Genomic DNA, 20,324 nt, shown 5'->3' on the forward strand with positions numbered 1-20,324 from the left:
TAAATTTACTTATCAGATTACAATCAGGTCGCACTTGAAATTAAGCAACCGCAAAATTCCATGACGCATTTCCGGTTATTGTTTTTCAACTTGTCGCAGTTTAGTTTAGAACGAGCACGGGTGAAATAGGGATATTTAAATTTTTAAGCAGTATCAAATATCTAGCGCAGTGTAAACATTTTACGACAAAATCTGCCATTTTAAACAGATAGGTAATATCTCAATTGCTGTTTGGGAAAATGTACTGGGAATCACGCAATCCACGGATAACTTTTCCATATTTTCCCGCGAACCTATGACTCTGGGACAACATTGCATAAAATTCTATCAGCGCATTATATTTTTTAGACATCCACATACCATGGATATCTAAGATATCAAACATTACGGCAATTATTTGCCCGCATCGTTATCCCGTGCACATTGTTTCCCTTTGTTTAGATTGGCAGCCGATCCAGTGTCGGGGTGAAAATATTAGAAAGGTGCTTGATCTCTCTGATGGAAGACTTCAATTCAGGACAAGCAGTCACTGCACTTGGGATCAGTGCACGAGGTCGGCAGGTAGAGGCAGACCCGGCTTGCCTTTTTTTCCGCTTCTATAAAATGCTGACACCGCCCGACGAAGGAAGGAACAGAGCGAGCGAACGAACGAACGAACGAACGAACGAACGAACGAACGAACGAACGAACGAACGAACGAACGAACGAACGTTCGAACGAACGAAGGGAACTGACGAAAGGACGGAAGTTTCCATCGAAAAATGCAACAAATATAAAATAATGATCACCACTAACTATACTTTTGATAATGGCTTGTCGTAAGTTCTTGCTTATATCTCCATTTAAGAGGGTTTTTTTTCAGATGTTGTTATTATTTTATACAGTACTGCTCTCTCAACTTATAACAAAAAAGTCTTTCAAAGCTGTTTGCCAGCTGGATAATTTGCATCAATAGTTTTTGTCATTTTTTGTTAGTTTAGACGTCCAGACAAGCATCAAAAGAAAGTAATTTCGTTTTCCTTGACAGCTGAAATGACGGTTATGAAAAGTGTTTTGTTACATTGAAGATGAATTTTATCAACAATGACACGAGCATGGGAGAAAGAAGAATTCGAGTCCCCGACGGGAATCGAACCCATGGCCTCCCAGATACCGGTTGGGCGCTCTAACCAACTGAGCTACGCGTTACGAAAGACTCGTTGTGAGCTGGGCCATTTACTATTTATGGCCGCGTCCTGCCGGTCTCCGGGCCGGGGGCGCCCGCTGGGGGCCCCGGGTCCTTTATTTTTTTATCTTTATTATTTACTATCTTAAAAGATTTTTTTTTTCAGAGTTGTTATTATTTTATGCAGTACTTTTTTCTTTACTTATAACAAGAAAGTCTTTTGGATTGACAACTGGATAATTTGCATCAATAGTTTTTGACAATTTTATTTTAGTTTAGGCGTCCAGACAAGCATCCAAAGAGGGGAATTTCGTTTTCCTTTGTCACAGTTGAAATGTCAGTTATGAAAAGTGTTCTGTTACGTTCTCGTCATTTAATGGACGTGCAATTATCTTGACAGACCGTATGGCTAACATAACAAGCTCCGTCAACCAATCATTTCACAATTGTTTAAGCCTGATGACGTTATGCCAGTTGTGAGCATAAATTAATTTTGAAACATTCACGAGATGTAGAGTTGAATCCTTACTTCAGTGAACGGAAAAGCAGCTCAGCGCTTACAACCAAGGTGAATATTATTTCTTGTTTAGGTTTTCAATATGAATTTTTTTGCATTAATATTTCTTTAGTTAGTATTTATAAGTGCGTCGCTCTTATACACATGCAAAATAACTACCAAGATTCGCTGATATTTTTACTATAAATTCTCTTTTTATCATACTTGTATTTTTTTACTACTGACAGTACCTCTTTTAAAACGTGAAGAAACACGGGAGTCAATTTGAAGATACGAAATATTTAAATCTATATACTCAATGCGAGATAGAATTCTTTCAAGCTTTCAAATGCCGCCTAGTACTATCAAGTTACATAACAGCGATATATTTCTAACTATTTTTCGCACTCGTATCTACGACCATGCCTCTAAGTTATTTTCCTAGCGTTTTATTCACAGTAGTTCAGATTTCAATTCATCTTTTCATTGACGAATATATTAAAGAGACTCCTTCTGCAAGTCGTATAATTTAACACGTATTCCACAATAAAACTTTACCGTTTCGTTTTTATTACTTTTATTTTCGACAAATCATCCAATTCATAAATACGTGGAAAGAAACCGAAAAATTAGCCAACAATTTTCAAAACAGTTTGCTGGATATCAATTCAAAACGTGCCGGAATCGGCTTAGCTTGTTCGAGTCAATTTTCATAATTTTCACCTGTCCCGTGAAGACGAAAACTAAAGCGACGCTAAAACAGTGAATTAGCATTTACTACTGGGTTAACATTTATGACGCCAATCATTTCGACGCTTTCAAAAACTATTTTGCTACTAAAAAAACATTGCTCTCTCAAAATCGCAAGTCGATAAGGTTGATAACCAGTTGATTCTAAATGCAAAACAAGAACTTCGATGAATTCTAAAATGGTCTCCACCATTCCCAACGACCAAAGAGAAAACCAAAAAAGTTAGTATTTATGACGGGAATACAGATGGCCACATGCTTTCTTTTAACGGATAGAAAAGTCATTCATGTCACTTGGTAAGTAGGTATGGCATTTCAACAAAGCGTCCAGTGTGCAATCATCAAACGTCAACTTTAAAGATGAATTCCAGTCCGTACTGCGCAATCTCGGCTGCAATGTTTATGTGAGCCCACATGAAGGGAATGTTTACAAGCAAAACTAAAAATTCCGCGACAAACTTACCTTTTTCTTCATTATTAACGCCAGATATCCTTGCAGAACAAATAATAACGAGTAGAAGAACCTTGACGCTATTTCAAACCGACGTTTTAGCTCATCGGAACTTCTTGAACGAAACGAACTGTAATGGCGGACTAAAAAACGTCATGTATGCTGTCACCGAAGTGTAACGTTTCAACGAATTCAAAACAAAAACGTAAACAAACCCCGAGTCTGCGCAGTACGGACTGGAAATCATCTTTAAGCTCGGCTAGCATTTTTCAATTCTCGAACAATATCATGCCTAAAAATGTTAACTTCCATACCGAATACAAGGACTGTAACTGTGTAACACGTTTTTCTAACAGTCAAAATTATGCTTTCCGATATAATTTAACCGTTTAGGAAGGTTGAAGACATCAACTAAACGTGACTCTAGCAATTAATTATAAAGGTTTTTAAGCTTGGTAATATTGAAATTTAATGCATGGTAGATCGACTCAAAGTAAATCTAAGGTAAAGTTATAAGAACTTTAGAAAACAATATTTTCATTTTTTATCTTATGCATCTAAGGTGTATCGTGTTATCGCAATCAACGTCTTGACTTCTCCTCAAGTCCGGCTTATGTTGATGTTGTTTGTTTTGTTTTTACTTTCCTTGACATACAAAAGCTGGTTCTGAAAAGGTTTCCTCTAACAGCTGGCTCTTAAATAAAACTTCGAGTGAACAGATAAAGGAGCGGATGACGATTAACAAACCGAACGAACAAAAGAACGAACAAACAAACAAAAGAACAAACGAGCGAACGAACAAACTAAAGAGCGAACGAACGAACGAACGAACGAACAAGCTAATGAACCAACGAGCGAGCGTGCAAAAGAACGAACGAACGAACTAACTAACGAGCCAACAAGCGAACGCACGGATGAACTGGCTGACGGACGAACGAACGAACGAACGAACGAACGAACGAACGAACGAACGAACGAACGAACGAACGAACGAACGAACGAACGAACGAACGAAGAAGCCGGAGCAAATGACCAAACAACAAAAACGCGCAAACAACAAAAGAACGAACAAACGACAAATAGACAAGCGAAAGAATGAAGGGCGTTTAATATTTTCTCTCGATTTGATAAAAAACAATTCCATATATATTTTCTCCTGCTGTCCATTACAAAAATAATAAAGGCAGTAAAACTAGAAACATATTCATTGCAGAACGATTTTCATACGTAATTTGCACTTTAAACTAAGTTTTGTGGATGCATGCAAGGATATAGTTTACCGATATAATGTTCGATTTAAACGGATGGTGAGTACATAAAGAGAAATATTAGTTGTGATATGGTCAGGTTAAAAGAAAGAAAATGGCTGACGTGTTTATAATAATAGGGGATGGCAATGTAAATGGCTTTTTGTAAACAGGAAATAGTTAATAAATATTTTCATGTTTGCTACGTTTAAAAGTCACACAGATCAAAAACAGTTTAAGCCTGAGCAAAGTACATCACGTGTTAATGACGTAAACCTGTCATGTTCTATCACGCACGTGCTAATGACGTAAGCCTGCCATCTTATCACGTGCAAGGAAGCCTTAGTTGAATCCATGATACCGCTTTTTAATTCCCATTGGTCAATGCCTTGACACTAATTAACGTAATTAAAACGTACTCAATGACACCGCCATTCTGTACCGCCATTACCACTGTTACAGGCAACCGACGACAATCGACCTACTTTCACTGTCAGAAACGTCTTATGTAATTCACGAGCAGATCGATTTAGCTCTTGCTTGTCAGAGTAAGCACGTGCTAATGACGTAAGCCTGCCAGGTTATCACGTGAAAGTAAGCCGTAGTTGAATCAAGGTAAGCACGTGCTAATGACGTAAGCGTGCCATCTTATCACGTGCAAGGAAGCCATAGTTGAATCCATGATACCGCTTTTTAATTCCCATTGGTCCATGCCTTGGTGCGTATTTAAGTCACAAATTAACTTATTAACGGCATTCAGTCCTTAAATGCAGTGATTGTGATACCGCCATTTTCTACCGACATTACATTTTTACAGGCAGCCTCCGCCGATCGACCCATCTTCACTGTCAGAAACGCCTTACGTAAATCAGTAGCAGATCAATTTGTTAGCTCTTGCTTTGGTCAAGGTAAGAAGAAATAGTTGCCTTTGAGGTAAATCTTACTGATTCATTTTATTATCAGTTTTTGGCCTTAAGCCAACAAATAGGAAGTTGAGGATTTCTTTATCCAACTGGTCGTATGAAAAAAGGTTGGTGTCTGAACAAGGCACGGCCAAGGGGAATATTCCGATTACTTAAAATCCAAGTGAATATGACCACATTAATTTGGCATTGCAAATACACTCAAGAAATAAGACATGAGTAGTCTTCCATAGAAATATGCACTTAACTTAACGAATGGTACGTAATACAATGAATGCTCCACAGTCATCATATAAGCTCGCCTGACTATGGTCCTAAAAACCATTCTGGTAAAACTGATGTGAATTATTTACTGTTTAAGCCAGTGTGGATAAGTGTGGTTGAAGATTGTTGTAGACGTTACAAAATAAAACAATATTAGATCGTGCGCCCTTTGGAGACATGGTGGCGGTGTTTTGCAACTGATTGAAGTAAAAGCATAAAGCCGATTTATGATTTTACGATTTTTTAACTGTTCCTTTTTCTATGGTCTATCAGGGTCTATGTAAGCAGAAATAGTTGCCTTTAAAGTAACCATTATATTATTTCCTCATTTCGCGGCCTTTTACCAAAATACAGTGTAGGAATTTGAGGATTGCTTTGTCAAACCGCTTGAATGAAAAAGGGGTTTGTCTTTGTATAAGGGACGGCATGGAAAATTTTCGGAATATTTACTACCAAGTAAATAGACCCACAGTGATTTCACATTCCCAATGCACTTATTTTTCTCCTTATTATTTCTAGACAGTGAAAAATGAGTAGTTCTAGGATCGCTGAAGAAGTTATGCAATAAATTAACAAATGTAATGAAATACAAAGAATGCTTTTTCGTCAAATAAGCTCGTCCGACTATGGTCCAAAAAACCATCCTCGAAACACTGTTGTGAATTTACTGTTCGAAATAAAAAGTCTGGATAGGTGTGGTTTGAAATTATTGTTAACGTTAAGAGATAAAAAAATATTACATTTAGCAGCAGTATCAAAGAAAATGCCTATCACTTTCACAAAAGAGAAAGAGCAACAAAAGAAAAATATTTGAGATACGTGAAAATGCATAGAAATGACTAATGTGTCCATGACCTGACAAAGCTTTTCATGTGTTTCTCTGATTAAAGGGATATTTGAAAACCCGTTATGTAACAACAAGTTCCAAAAATTTAAACAACAAAATTTGGGATAACTGTATCTCTATCTCTGCTTTATTTAATTTTAAAAACACGTATAAAGCAATGAAGGTTGAGCAAAAAGCAACACTTACTAATGACGTCATTCAAAACTGTTTTTATGTGTCGGAAAACCTCAACTGAATTGTGGCGCGGTCTTTTTAATTAGCGGCGACGTTCCCATTGGCCCATGTCAACACGTAGCATTTGGCGGCGACTAGCATACTCCCTTCTAATTATTGTGATATTCTAATTGCGCCAATGTCACTAGATGAGGATCCACTTTAAGCGTAAAAAAACTCTGGTCGAATTGGTTGTAGAACTATTGCATTCTGTTCATTTACTAAGGTATGATTGCTTATTCCAGCAAAAAATTGTTACGTTAACATTAGTGAAAAAATAATAGTTCGTTTAGATTCCATATTTGATACATCTTCAGGAGAAACTTAAAGAGGGAGGAAAATCGTTTAGGAAACTAGCTACTAATGACAAATTTCGGGAATAATTCTGCAATGACTAATAGCAGTCCTTGAACATTCATTTGAACAATTTTTTTTGAAGAAGTTTATTGCAACAAAAACTAAGGGAATATTGATTTAAATTTAAAGACCTAGCAAAACGAGGAAACATGTTTCTCTAATTGTTTTCTCGTTTTGCCATGGTTCCGGCCATGCCGCGCAGAAACACGGTGTAGCAGAAGCAATTTTTTTCTTCTTGGAAACAAGAATTGACGCTGGATGCAATGCTTCCCGTGTGGCAAGACTGTAAAACATTGGGGAAACATGCGCGCGCTACGAATGTTTCTGGAAACATGTTTCCTCGTTTTGCCAGGCCCAAAGTGTAAAATGTGTTTTTGAAAGCCAAGATAAATCGGTGTTGAAAAAAAAAGCTTGGCTGCTAATTCGACAAAACACAACGCGAAAACTTTAGGCAGTTGATGCTTAGAAGTCGAAAATAAATATCAAGAACAACTGAAAAAAATATCAAGTCCCCTCTTCTCGAAATAGTCGGAGCAAGTAGGATGAATTGTTTTGAGTTTTATGTGTTTTTTTTTATTTTGCTCGCCAACGAAATGGAATTTTTTGCTCTTGCAGTTGTAATTTATAAAAGGTGGAAATGAAGCGGAATTGTAGTTGAATTGGTTATAATGAATTCGAAGCTAATTTAATGCGAGTTCGAGTTGTAAAACACATTCAGATATATATTCAGAAATAATGTCAACAATTGTCAAAGATAAATTAACCATTTCGTTATTTGCAGAGTGCAATGTATAAATTTTTACTCTTTTCTCCGGCCATCGTAACCTTTCTTTGGTGTGGTGTTTTTTTGCAAAACATTATCTTCACAAATATATAACTAAGGAAAAATCGTCAGCAAGAGGATATTTACTTGATGTGTTCTCGAACTCTCGATTCAAACAAAAATTAAACCAGCTTAAAAAATCAATCGATTCACACAATTCATTAATTTTTGGCTGAAAATTATTTTCATCGGCAAAGGCGGACGTCATCAAAACAGCAAATTATGTCATTCTGCCTGTCAATCAATAGTCGACAGCTGGTCCCGGTAAAAAGCCCTATGACGTCATCACTGTTTGGTATTAGCATTAATTGAAGTGAGCGTCGCAAATGGTTTCAAGTTTTGACGTGGTTCAGGGAAAATGAAAACGTTCGGTAAGTCATGTGCTTTTTGTGTTCGGAGCAGTTTAACTTTTTTCTTAACATCTGACACCAAATGTGAGCAGTTGACTACAATTGACTTGTACCTTAACTGCTGCGACAGATTTGTTTGAATCCACTATGGTTAGGTGTGCGAATTTTCCTGATAGGGCATTTGATGCTACTGCTGTTCGCTTAACGAAAACAGAAATTAACTCCAATCCTGTCGTTCGTAAGTAAATCTTTAATTATGAGTCTGTTCCTTCTTTTACGATCACCTATGACAACTACGTCGTGACGGTTCAATAAAATGGAATTCCCCACATTGTGCATGGCCGTCCAACCCTCGGTTCGTATTACTTATTTTTTCGACTGCAAATCTTCAGAACGTTTGGCTCCTAATGAACAACTCGTTGTGTTATTGGCTTCGTTCTGACGTAAGCGATGGTAGATGCCGGAAATTAGTGTTGAACAGTCAAATTAATTAACTAAGTTTCTCGCTTACCGGGAGATTGACCAGTTATCCTATTCGCCGCTGTGAATCATTGAACCGTTACCAGTTTTGCTGTTTTAACAGTTATTATCAATTTTCACTGGCATAAAGACGGCTTTTGTATTTGTCCTAACACGAGAGAAAATCGAGTTTTCACCTATTTGTTTAATTTTCGCTCTTTTTCGATTGGCGTTGAGTTATGTTCTTTATCGATTTGGGATAAAATATTTTACTTTCTTGCCTTTTTACGAAATCTACTTCACGAATACACAAGTAAAAAAATGCTTAAACTGTTCAAAATGGAATCCCGCATAGAAGTCATAAGTTGCATTGTAAGCCATGGTTTAATTTGTAAGATGAAAATATGGCTTTCAAACAAGAAAAACCGGTTGTTTTTGCTGAGATTGTCAAAACAATCGATGGCAGGTGGTCCTTTATACAACTGACCGAATAAGTTAAACATAGTTCCATTAAAACGTTCGCAAATTTTCATGGGACGTGACATGCCAGCTTGATAGCTACAGAAGGAACAAATTTTGTGTATTTTTATCAAAAATACTAGGTTAAAAAAATATATGTTGAGACGGACTGTTGCGATGAAAAATATGCTGCTTATTATTCGATAGAATTGGCGCCACTGTGTCAATAAGCGATTGAACGTCAAAGCGCAGACTAGATCGAAAAAAGGCGCGAGACACGTTTTGTGATCGTTGCTCAGTTTAGGAGAAGAACTGTGTATCATCATCAAGATTATACTGCCCATTATACGATATGATTGATGGAATTGCTAGTAGCTGGAGCCATGTGCTGGACGTTTCCTTCAGTTTCGCTTTATCTACATTGGAAGTCGGACTGTTGAAGGTAAACCGTTATATCTTTTTCTGAAAATAATAAGTTGCACGCAATTGCAAATCAATACCAAAAATTTAGCAAAATTCAATACCATTTTTTTAATATACAGCTAAAGCGTAGTACTGAATCGGCCGAATTTGTTACTTCATCATACAAATTAACATGTTACAGAAAGGAAATTTGCATGTATTCTGAACTGAAATTAGCAATCTCTTAATTCTTTCTTTTGCTAATAGTTTTAGTATAAACTTCATGTATTCCAGGCCTTTGCTATACAGCAACTTTAAGAGTATATAAGGGAAGTTTGCATTTTACATTGGCAAATGTAAAACTTGTATTCGTCGTCTAATAATTTCGACAACACACAGCAGTCTTTAATTCCTTTTATCACTGAACATCTGCTTGTTGCAATTGACATTATCGGCAAATTCTTTTTGACATGTTTGATATTAGAGATTGCTGTTTTTAAATTGGTCGCTCAATAAAAGCGTCTTTTGACAGCAGCTTACGAAAACAAAATTTTAAAAGAGTAGATGTCGGGTAATAACATGCTGTGTGAATATATAACACTAAAACAGATGCTGTAACTGAGTCACAAGTATTGCGATCGCATTCATTACTATTATTTCTTGATTGGCGTCACACAAATATTTCATTGAAAAAGAAAAAAACCCTATCATCAAAAGCTATTGGTTTTTTTGCATTTCTTGTTCTTGTTTGTTGTTGTTTTTAACCGAGAAGCGCTCTCTAATGGCAAACGCTCGGCACTGCTCTGAAGGTGCGTCACCTAGTCGGTAGTTCATGGGAAAAAATAAAAACGCCAAAAATGTTTGTAATCCAGCTTTCCCTTTTGAAGAATGGTAAATACTAAAATACACAGCCCAACAGTTTTTCATCTCTTTTTTTCCTCGTCCAATAGGCACATGAAGCCGGCGTCTACATGGTTATTATTAAAATTGAAAAATGTTTCCCTTTGTGATGCCGTGTGTTTGTAATCTCATGATCAGTCCTACTTAAACACACATTAACTGACATGAGCGAGGGCGGACAGGCTCTTGTCTGAGCCAGCCGGAAAATCAATTTGTTTTCTCCACTCGTCTGAGTTTTATGGCGGCGGACACGAAATACTTGAGCTCCCACAAGCCTCACTGTGCACGATCTAGCGATCTAAATCTCTCTTTCTTATCAGTGCTGTGTTTGATTGAGCACGGTACAAAATAACTGTTTTAAATTCACAATCTTTATTTTGTATAGGGACTTATTATAACGATCTTCGAATAAGCCAAGCATCTTGTGTCAATCGAATTTCGCCTGCCAGTCAAAACCGTTTTCAATTTGTATGTTAATTTCAAAGTCACAGCTGAAATCCCTAGCCTTGACAAACAGCCGGTATCTACTTTTAAAAAGTACATAATGCCTTTGACAAAAAGGTTTTGAAACTTACGGATGATATGAAAAACATTTAAAGACGCCCAACGCGTGAGATTTGATTATGTAAGAACACGCACGTTTAGACTATGTGTTTTATATGTATTATTTGTACAGTTATATAAGTGCTGGTCACGTAAATCCCATAATAATGGTGTAATTGTAAATTATACTTTAATCTCAGTCAATTTATAGTCAGAGTCGATCTGATCTTGTAACAGACCAGTAGCAGGGACGAAACGAACTGACGGATCATAGGAAAGTAGATAGGGATAGAGATTTTGACGGATGGAGTCAAGGAATGGCTATTACACAAATTACTTTTTACCCCCATGTCCTTGCAGTTGGACAACAAATTTGTTAAGATCTGTCTGGTCGATTCAGGTTTTTATTTTCATTATTTTTGTTAAATTTCTGAACTAGATCAGAAAGTAAAATATAAAAAATATAAACTGTTTGATTAAAAGTATGAAAGAGGACAAACTAAACAATAAGTAACAAAATTGAAATAATATGTCGTAATTTTTGTTTCAAAATAATTTACAAAAAATCTCACAGCTATATTAATAAACCGGTTTTGAAAAAAAACTAATCGATGTAGTGGATGTGCTGTAGATTGTTGTAAGAGGGGAGAGATTGATAAACCCTTAAATATAAATCTTCCGCGATTTTAATTGTAGTTTCTATTTTCAGAATTAAAAGATGGAAGATTTCGAAATTCTTCCAAAACGCAGGTGAGTAAAGCATTATAAAAACAATAATATATGCAGGCATTACAGTCAACTCGTCACAATGAGTTCATTCTCGTTACGAAAAAATGTTTATTTTTTGCTATATTTTTTATATTTGTGATAGCGGAACCTAAAACCGTGCAAAGGGTTTTTCTCCTTACACATCAATTGTGATTAATTACTTCACTGCCAAAAAAATGTGAATGTGAACGTATTAAATTTGTCGTGAATTACCAAATTTATTCATCGAAAAATACACGTTTTCAACAAGAAAAAAAAAGCAAACGTGATGCTAATTTTGTTCAATATTGTTGGTCATTTAGCAAAGCGAAATTTGACTGTATGAGCGTTAACGGACAAGTTTTTTTATTGGCTTTACTTGCGGAGAATATCAAAATAGACAAAATATTTAAGGGACTGTGCCACAGTTCTGTTTAGTCTATTATATTTAGTTTTGCCAAATACTCGCTTTAAAAACTTAATGTAAGCAAAAAAATTAACTCTGTGGATCTAAATGACAAACCCATAGCTTTACTGCAAACTATGTCTCCCTGGCGTTATAATTAAAAATTTCGAACAAACAACAACAACATAACTTACGGTAAACATTTAAGCTTATACAGCTTATGGGGCCTTGTTTCGTACTAGCTAAGACTACCTGTGTATTAATAACACGATTAACTTTGAAAACTGTTTAGCTTAACAGTTTCTCAAAACCCCATATCACCGGGCCATTTCAGTTTCCACCCGCGTGCGGACAAAAAATGAGTATTTTGCAAATGTGTAAAATACGTTGATATATTTAACGTTTTAAACAGGTTTGAGCTACATAAATCAAATTTTAACCAAATGTACATTAAAAACTCATGATAGAACAACAATAAAAACTCATCCTTCCTCGGAAGCACGTGAAAAGTTCATTGGTCTGAGCTTTTACACTCGTCCAAATAATCTTCATTCCATCGTCAAATTCATCGCCAGAAATATCTTCCTCGATGTCAGAATTGTTCCACGATCTCTCTGGAGCTTCGTTAATGTTAATTCTGCTCATTGCTTGCAAGTTTCAAGCGAAAAAAGAAAGAAACAACCACATAATTCACCGAAGAATCACTTGTCGCAAATCCAAGATGGCGGATAGCATGTGTTTTGGTAGCCTGAATTTCAGACATCCCTCTGTGCTCGCCTGCTTGCCAGAAGGGACGTCTGAACACATTTGAGCCTAATGCCGTCCGGTGACGTCACTACACTTTGGTTTTAATTCATGCGGAAAAGTTTCTGTCGAGGCCATGAAATTGTGAAAGAAAAATCGCTTCAATAAAGGATTACAGGGTATAAAATTGTTTTAATAGTAAACTATTGAAAACTTGAGACAAATGAATGAGATTTTAATCTGCAGGCTATATTCTTTTACGGAACCGATTTAATCTGAACTGATTTGATTTAAGCTTATCTAGCGATCAAAATATAATATGTTACGCAGCGAACAAATACAACACACTCGTGAGTACTTAAATGAATCAATTTAGACGGTTACTGAGGCATCAAGAAACGGAATTCAATACAAAAATATCCTACTTGACTGTGGGCACTGAGTTCAGAAATCACTGGCTCATCGAGGCTGCAGGACATAGGCGTCGAGCGGCTTTGTTGACAAAACAAGAATACATATATAAATTTGGCAAAACACTGCATGTCGAAGCGACGAATGCCGCCAACTTAAAACCTACCGATTTCCATTACTCAGGCAATCGCGGAGGGATGTCTGAAATTCAGGCTAGTGTTTTGGGAAATGAGAAAGAAGGTTGTAGGCTTTCTGGCCATGTATCTGTCACCAAATGTACACGTCTTTACCAGGCCCCTATGAGTATTTTCAAATGCGGTTAAATTGTTTTTGCACTATGCGTTAGTATGCATACAAGTACTTTAACTGAGGACGTACTGAGTACGTCCTCCTAGCATATGAGAAAACCGATACAGGACGTACGGAGTACGTCCTCCTAGCAGCGAAGGGGTTAATCTTCTTTAATTCATTCATCCATTTGTATCTTTTTTGTATTCGCTGTGTTACTGAAATGTTCCTTCATTGTTTTAAGTGGTTATTTTCTATATTTCACTCAATTTGTTGGCTATTTTCTTATGTCTAAATTTGGCTAATGACGTCAACACATTTCCTTTTTAAAATTCTACGCACGTAGAGCCGGTAAAATTAACGCCCGTTAACGCGCGTTAATCTACATAGCAGGAACGTCCACCTTTAGCTAAAAGCAATACTTTACACTACAAGGTAATGCTTAATGAAATTTTTTTGGACAAACAGGTTTTTAAAAGTCTCTCACCTTTCGTAGTATTGATCATATAAGAATTCAGTTCTTGAGATCAGTTTAACTTACCAAAAGTCAAACTGAGACACAATGTTTGGCACTGTGCATCAATTTGTAATAGACTCAGATGCTAGGGCCGGAAATTCTCGGGTCAAAATAAAGAAGAATTGTTCCTTCACTACAGGTTACTGACATGACTTTGAATGGAGAAGTTTAAAATGCGTAGCGAAAGTACTAGTAGCCAAGGAGTGCCATAACAACCGAAAAGTTACAATGATGTTTAAAACCGGGGATTATTAACAACAATAGTAAAATAACCAACAACAGTAGACAAACTAAGGCCGATTCTTCTAAAGATTCGCCATCGTAACGAAGCTCTTTTCTTTTGTAACAGGAAACTTGATTCCCTAGTAGAACAAACAAATGGTAAGTTAATCAGGTTTTATTTGTGCGTGCTCCGTGTCCTCTTGATTTTTTTTGTAATAAAACGTTTTAAGGGACGGACCATTTTTTTCTTGGAGGGGGTGATGAAAAATTTTCCTCTGCAAACTTTTTTTTTTAGTTTATGCACCTCTGCAAACTTTTTTTTTCGAAATTCTTACTATTTTTTTTTATACATATCGTGTTTGCAAACAATTTATTTTGTCTTTCCAGGCGCTGCAAACAATTTTTTTCAATATTTTTCATCCCCCCCCCCCTCCAAAAAAATAATGGTCCGTCCCTAAGTCAAATAAGGTGTGGATTATTTAGTTCATAATCCGCTCGCATAATATTTCTTTAAAGGCTATAACGTAAAGAATGCTACTACCTCGGATAACGCAAACAACGTACAAAAAACGAAGAGCTTGAACAAGATAGAACACCACAAAGAAATAAAATGGAACTTCAAGCTAGTCCGCCCTGAAGTCCTCAAATGCTGTCGACGCATCGTCGAAGGTTTGAATGGCGGTGGACCAGCAGGTAAAAGAAGCAACGAGTACGGAGCTGCAGAGACGCAGCAAAATGGCCTGATTCCTTCGAGGGAGAAGGAAAAGGAATGCGCTTTCGCACCTAAGAGAAAACTGGAACCAGAATGTGTTAAACAGAGTGAAGACAAGGAAACAACTCCAGCATCAGGCGCATTGCCAACGAAATGTTCCGCAGTCGTGACGATTCCTCGCGAGAATTCAGGATCTTCCAAAGGTAAGAATGACAGAAAAAAATGGATGGATGGTTTTAATAAAAAAAAACAGCTTCTTACTGTAAACCAAACGTGAGAGCCGTGTTGCCGAATATTGCCCAGATGTCATGGTATGGAAGGAAGGTTTTAAAAGTGATCTTCGTACGAAAATCATCCGAAGAGTTTCGATCATGTATCAAAAGTTCCCGAATATTTCTAAAATATCATCTGTATGTAGCTGTAACGAGTAGCGGCGGCAAGCAATCTTGTAAAATGTATTTAAAAAAAAAACAATAAAAGTTCGGTTTGGTTCAGTTGGACACCTCCAAAGATGACCAAATAAAGACCCAAAGATATTTCAAAACCAGGCACTAATTTATCACTTTTGGAATGGACAAGTGAAATGAGTATGGATATTGGTCTTCTAAACAATCCCAACCGAGAGACAGCCAATCAGAAGATAAGATTAAGTTTGTCCTTGAGAATTTCTTGACATAAAATAACTGTTCACTGTTTTAATTTTATTCCTCTTTAGAAAAGAGCAGTGGATATACTGTAAAAAACCAAGCACCAACCCAGCAACATCTGCTTGAGCGTTTGATTCCAAGTTCTCTGAGCAAAGAAAAAGTGCGCGAAGTAAGTCTTAAAGATTTCAAGTAACTTAAATATTATTAATTAGTCATTTGAGTTTAAAGTTTGCAAATGATAATAGTAATGTCCTTGTTCATGTAGCAACCTTATTTTCAGGCAATAACTTACGGTTAGAAAGTAAGAAGGAAAACTGTAGAGCTCAATTTGGGCAAATTGTTTCGGATCAATTTTGGTTTCTGGGAAACTCCTCCCCCCCCCCTCCCCTCCCCTATTTTTTTCCCCAAGGGTTAATTTTAGGTTTATTTTTGGGTTGGGGGGGGGGGGGAGGACAACCAAAAAAAAAAAAAATTGTTTCTTGGCAGTTTCCGTCAAATAGCTGGTCCATGTAATCAGTTCAGTATTTAGGAAATCAATACTCCATGTCGGGGGAAGTATTTTGCTGTAACGTACAACCAACACTTTTCATTTAAATATTCTACACTAGGAAATTAGAAAAATAATGAAAGAGCACACAAGAGAGGCAATGGACAGAGCTGAAAGCTTGAAGTCCCGTATTTCCACGCTAGAAAATGAAAACCGCTGGTTACAACACAAAGTGACGATCTTGTACAGCGCTCTCAAGAAAGCACTCGCTCGTCGGAAGGAAAAGAAGGTCAGAAAAATGATTTACCTAGCATTTGTATTCAAAGTTACACTATAGAAATGTAAAGTTGATTGCCAATGGGAAGTTGAGGCCACTGCGCTACATACAACATTTTGCAGTTTTTAAAATAGCTTGCTAACAATGGTTATGTTTATTTAGTTTACAAGTCCATCGTAATCCGATTCAGGTGTGTAAGCCTTTAACATAAACTTTACTAAGCACAATATTCTCTTTGTCTTTTATATAGGGTCTTCAAACAGCAGCTAACAAAACACAAGTTAAGCCAAACGAGGCTGGTTGCCTGGAAACACTGCTGCAGCCACAACCAGTCCCTGAAGCAGCCATTCAAGAAAAAGCGAAAGATGGAGCATTCCAAGCTTTTCAAAAAACCATTGCCACTGCCAACAGCGATTCCTTGCGCTCTGGTAGTGAAACACTTGATAACACAAGTGTGAAGGGTACACCATCTTCAGCTGCGAGATTTGGGCATCAAATACGAGCACCGCATAATACCACAACACCCTCAGTAGAGAAGAAAATCACCAATAGTCAAACCACAAGATCAGTTGGCACAGGTTCGCAAAGTCCAAACGTATCCCTTGGCAACGAGGAAACACCTTCCTATGTTCATCTGCCAAACCACTTTCCAACGTTGTCCAACACTCCCCAGGCATTCGGTTCATCGAAGAAAACAAATTTATTCAATGGAAATTACTCTTCAGCTTCTGATACCCAACACAAGGTGACTACTTTATCTTCCAATGGTAACACATCAAAAGTTACACCAAGTCCAGTTTCATTACTTTGTCAAGTTTTGGATGAAATCCTAGCAACATCCTCAAACGATTTTCCAGATCAGTTTACTTTAAACAAGCAGTGTGGACCCGAGGCCCCTAAAGTATCCAAAACCTTCCACGAGCCTCTTCCACGTTCCGCCATAGAAATACCATTGCCTGGAACAATCCCCGATGGAAGCGAAGGGTTCTTGCATAAACAGTCCTCTCCTCCTGTGAAACGAAAGATACCTATGAACGCAAACACGCTAAGTGAAAAACCTCATCAAGGGGACACAAAGACGTTATTAGACCAGCACGGAGCAAAACACCTATCTCCAATTACACCTGATCAGAGGGCATCTGAGACAGAAAGCAAGCATAGAGTATTCTTAGGAAATTCTTCCAACTTGAAGACTGATGGACAAAAGAAGACATCACCTCTTATCAATGACGAGATGTCTCACTTCAAATGCCACACAGAAACTCATTTACCGGATTCTCATTTACAATCCAATGTATTTTTGCCTGCCGCATCCTCCAGTCCTGTTAGCTCTATTTCACAATTGGTTAAATCTATTCCTGTAACGTCGTCCGGAAGCCCTTCCGTTTTGGGAATTTCTGGCCAATCAGTAAGCTTACTGGATGGCATTGATATGCTAGCTCAAGCTGCAGGACTTGGAAATACAACTGCTGAACCGATCCTTCGTCCAGAGAGGTCCAGTAAAACCCACACCCCATCGCTTGGCAGAACAACACCTGACGAGAGCATCAAGATTCACAACCAGGATCTAAGCCAAGAAAGTCTCAAAAACGACGCGGTCGGCAAGGTTAACACATCAGACAAGATTACTCCAGAAGCTTATTGCACGAAATCCCAATCCATCCCGCTTCCAGAAATTTTTATTTCTCTGCCTGATGAACCCCAAAAGCATAAACTTGCCCTCAAGCAAGATGTTTCTACCAACGGATCTCTAAAAGTTGATTACACAAGTGTGCTTTCGAAACATGTGGATGGGCACCATAATTGGGTTAAAGCCAAAGAAAAACAATTTGACAAAAAGGAATTGTTGAAACCTCATACAAACGTCAAAGATCTTCCATTCCAGCAAGAAGAACGACCGACCTCGCGCACGCAGGAAGATAACAGTGCTCTGGTGACAAAAGGTTTCTCAAATTGCGATCCTAGATTAGCTGCGGCTTCTCCAAACAAAATACAAACGGTGACTTATCACGCCAAACCAGAGGAAGGTCACAATTTGCCTTCAACTCCCAGATTTTACAATAATCGAGATAGCCAAGACCATACACTAAGACAACCCGAAACCTCTACCTACGTTCGAACCCATGTTGTTTCCAAGCCTAGGTACCTTCCCTATCCACCAATAAGACCTAAAGTACAGCAGACCCCTTTCATTCCAGTGAGTTCTAATATCCAATATGTTCCCAAGATGAACGATCGACAATCACCAAAGGCAGGAATGCCACGACTGATACCACCGCTTAATGCTAATGCACAATCCTCCCGGAATTCTCAATGCTCACTGTCACCAAGGTGGTTGCAGGTCGAGGAAAAGTCCGCAAAGAGAAGCAACGAAGAATTGCTTTACCAGCTACCAAGATTGTCAGGTTCTCCTAATCATGAAACGTCTCCAAGCAAAGTCAGGCTCACTTCCTCTAGCTCTGCCAACACCAATACGTCACCGAGTTATAACAAAGAAAGTCTTCTGCTACAACTTCTCCCTTCCGATCGAGCAACATACATTCCACATTATTCTGCTTCAAAAAATTGTGGCGGCTCCTCTAGAGCAACGCAAGGCTTTAGTAATGTCCAAACAATGAATGCAGTCAATCTTCCCAGTATGAGCTCTGAAACAAGCAAAAGGTATGTTTATCTACCGCCAAAAAGACTTGTTCAGAATAGCATGCAGAATCCAAGAGAATCACCGATATGCAGTAGCGGTCAAACAGAGAGTGGAGGTATAGATTTACCTGGTAAACCACCTTTGTCAGTTGGAGAAAGCCATAGAGAAAGATCTTCGCAAACGCGTGCGTGCTCCTCCAGCAGTGTATCTCTTCACACAAATTCCGCCCTTACCCCACAAATAGAGCTATCATATTCATGTCAACAATACCTCACTCAACTGAGAAAGTCTCCTCTCCCATTTACACACGAGAATTCCATTTACACAACTGCTAAATTAATACCGCAGTCAGAAAGTAGAGCAATCGATCGAAACAACAACTCAAGGCAAACTTCGTACAGTTCGACTAAACGGCAGGCCCGTCAACAAGAGGGTTATGATACAAAGCAAGTGAATCCTCAAGCACCAAGCACACAAAGCAAAAAGGAAAGCAGCTATCTCTCACAGCACCAAAGACCTAGTCGAGTCCTTTATCATCACAAAAAAATTCACCAATCCGCAACAACAACAACAACAACAACAAGTACATCTTAGTGAAGAGCGGCCAAACTCTAACCATGTTAACACTGAAATTACTCAGCAGATGCCTCAATAAACTGTATTAGAGCTGTCAGAAAAGCTTCATCAACCTAGTGCGGCTGTGAACGGTGAACCACGGAAGAAGAAATTAATTCAGCCAAACGAAAAAAGGACTTAAAATAATGACTATTTATTTTGGGCTGTGTGGGGGCGTGAAGCTATTAATAAGCTATTTTTTATTTTATTTATTTGCCACATTCAAAGAAGAATACAAACAAATAATTGAAGTAATTTACAAAGAAAAAGTTTCGTGGGCAGAGTTTATTTTATGCCTTGTTTCGGCCTCTTTAAAGTTATAAAATTATAAAAATGTTGTGAACTAACGAGGTAGCATTTTACTTAAATCTAGCATTAACTTCCTAATTCAGGTTTCATGTTTCAGTGAGTAAAAGAAGGCTGTTTATCAGTGCTATGGATTTCACAATGGGAATCTGTAGATGTCACTTTTAAATATTCCTTCCGAAAATGAAACAATGCTGCGAATTTTTGCTTTTTGGAGAAAAACGAAAACCAATTAAACAATACGTTTCTCTTGTCCAAAGCAAAGTATGGTATCAAGATGAAAATTTCCACGACAATTCATGTTACTTTGTCGAAAGGTAACATATTTGAGAGACCAATACGTAGTTTAAGGCTTAGAATCTCGACGATGCCTGTGCAAGCCAAATGACTTGGAGCCATTTTACGGCTGATGAAACGAAAGAAGAAAAAAAAGGTAGTTAATGTCGCAGGGATAGCAAAAACTTTGCTTTGGTCCAAGGTAATAAATTAATTTTTATATTTATCATTAACTTCCTAATTCACGGGTTCGAATCCCGTTGAAGCCCTGAATTTTTTTCAGGCTTCTTTATTCCAATTGCTTAAATTGGAAATTCACTGCGACGATCATTTATCACTTTCATGACTTATAACGTTGTTCAAAAACATGCTTTATACC

The 20,324-nt window shown here is 37.6% G+C and overlaps 1 protein-coding gene across 3 annotated transcripts; it reads left to right on the plus strand.

Moving 5' to 3' along the window:
• Window positions 1-4,927: 4,927 nt before the first annotated feature.
• LOC144633093 (uncharacterized) lies at window positions 4,928-20,171 on the plus strand. Of its 3 annotated transcripts, none has more exons than XM_078491876.1 (7): window positions 4,928-5,017; window positions 11,359-11,399; window positions 14,112-14,143; window positions 14,501-14,899; window positions 15,412-15,512; window positions 15,952-16,119; window positions 16,358-20,171. In XM_078491876.1, the coding sequence occupies exons 2-7, from the start codon at window positions 11,368-11,370 to the stop codon at window positions 19,340-19,342; spliced, it is 3,717 nt and encodes a 1,238-aa protein (XP_078348002.1). In that variant the 5' UTR covers window positions 4,928-5,017; window positions 11,359-11,367; the 3' UTR covers window positions 19,343-20,171. The 3 variants fall into 3 exon arrangements, with proteins under 3 accessions (XP_078348002.1, XP_078348003.1, XP_078348001.1); XM_078491877.1 differs by lacking the exon at window positions 4,928-5,017 and adding an exon at window positions 7,878-7,907; XM_078491875.1 differs by lacking the exon at window positions 4,928-5,017 and adding an exon at window positions 9,067-9,246.
• Window positions 20,172-20,324: the final 153 nt, after the last annotated feature.

The sequence above is a fragment of the Oculina patagonica genome, chromosome 12 (genome assembly GCF_052425735.1).
Source record: "Oculina patagonica isolate OP01 chromosome 12, crgOcupat, whole genome shotgun sequence".
In the NCBI taxonomy this organism is placed as follows: domain Eukaryota; kingdom Metazoa; phylum Cnidaria; class Anthozoa; order Scleractinia; family Oculinidae; genus Oculina; species Oculina patagonica.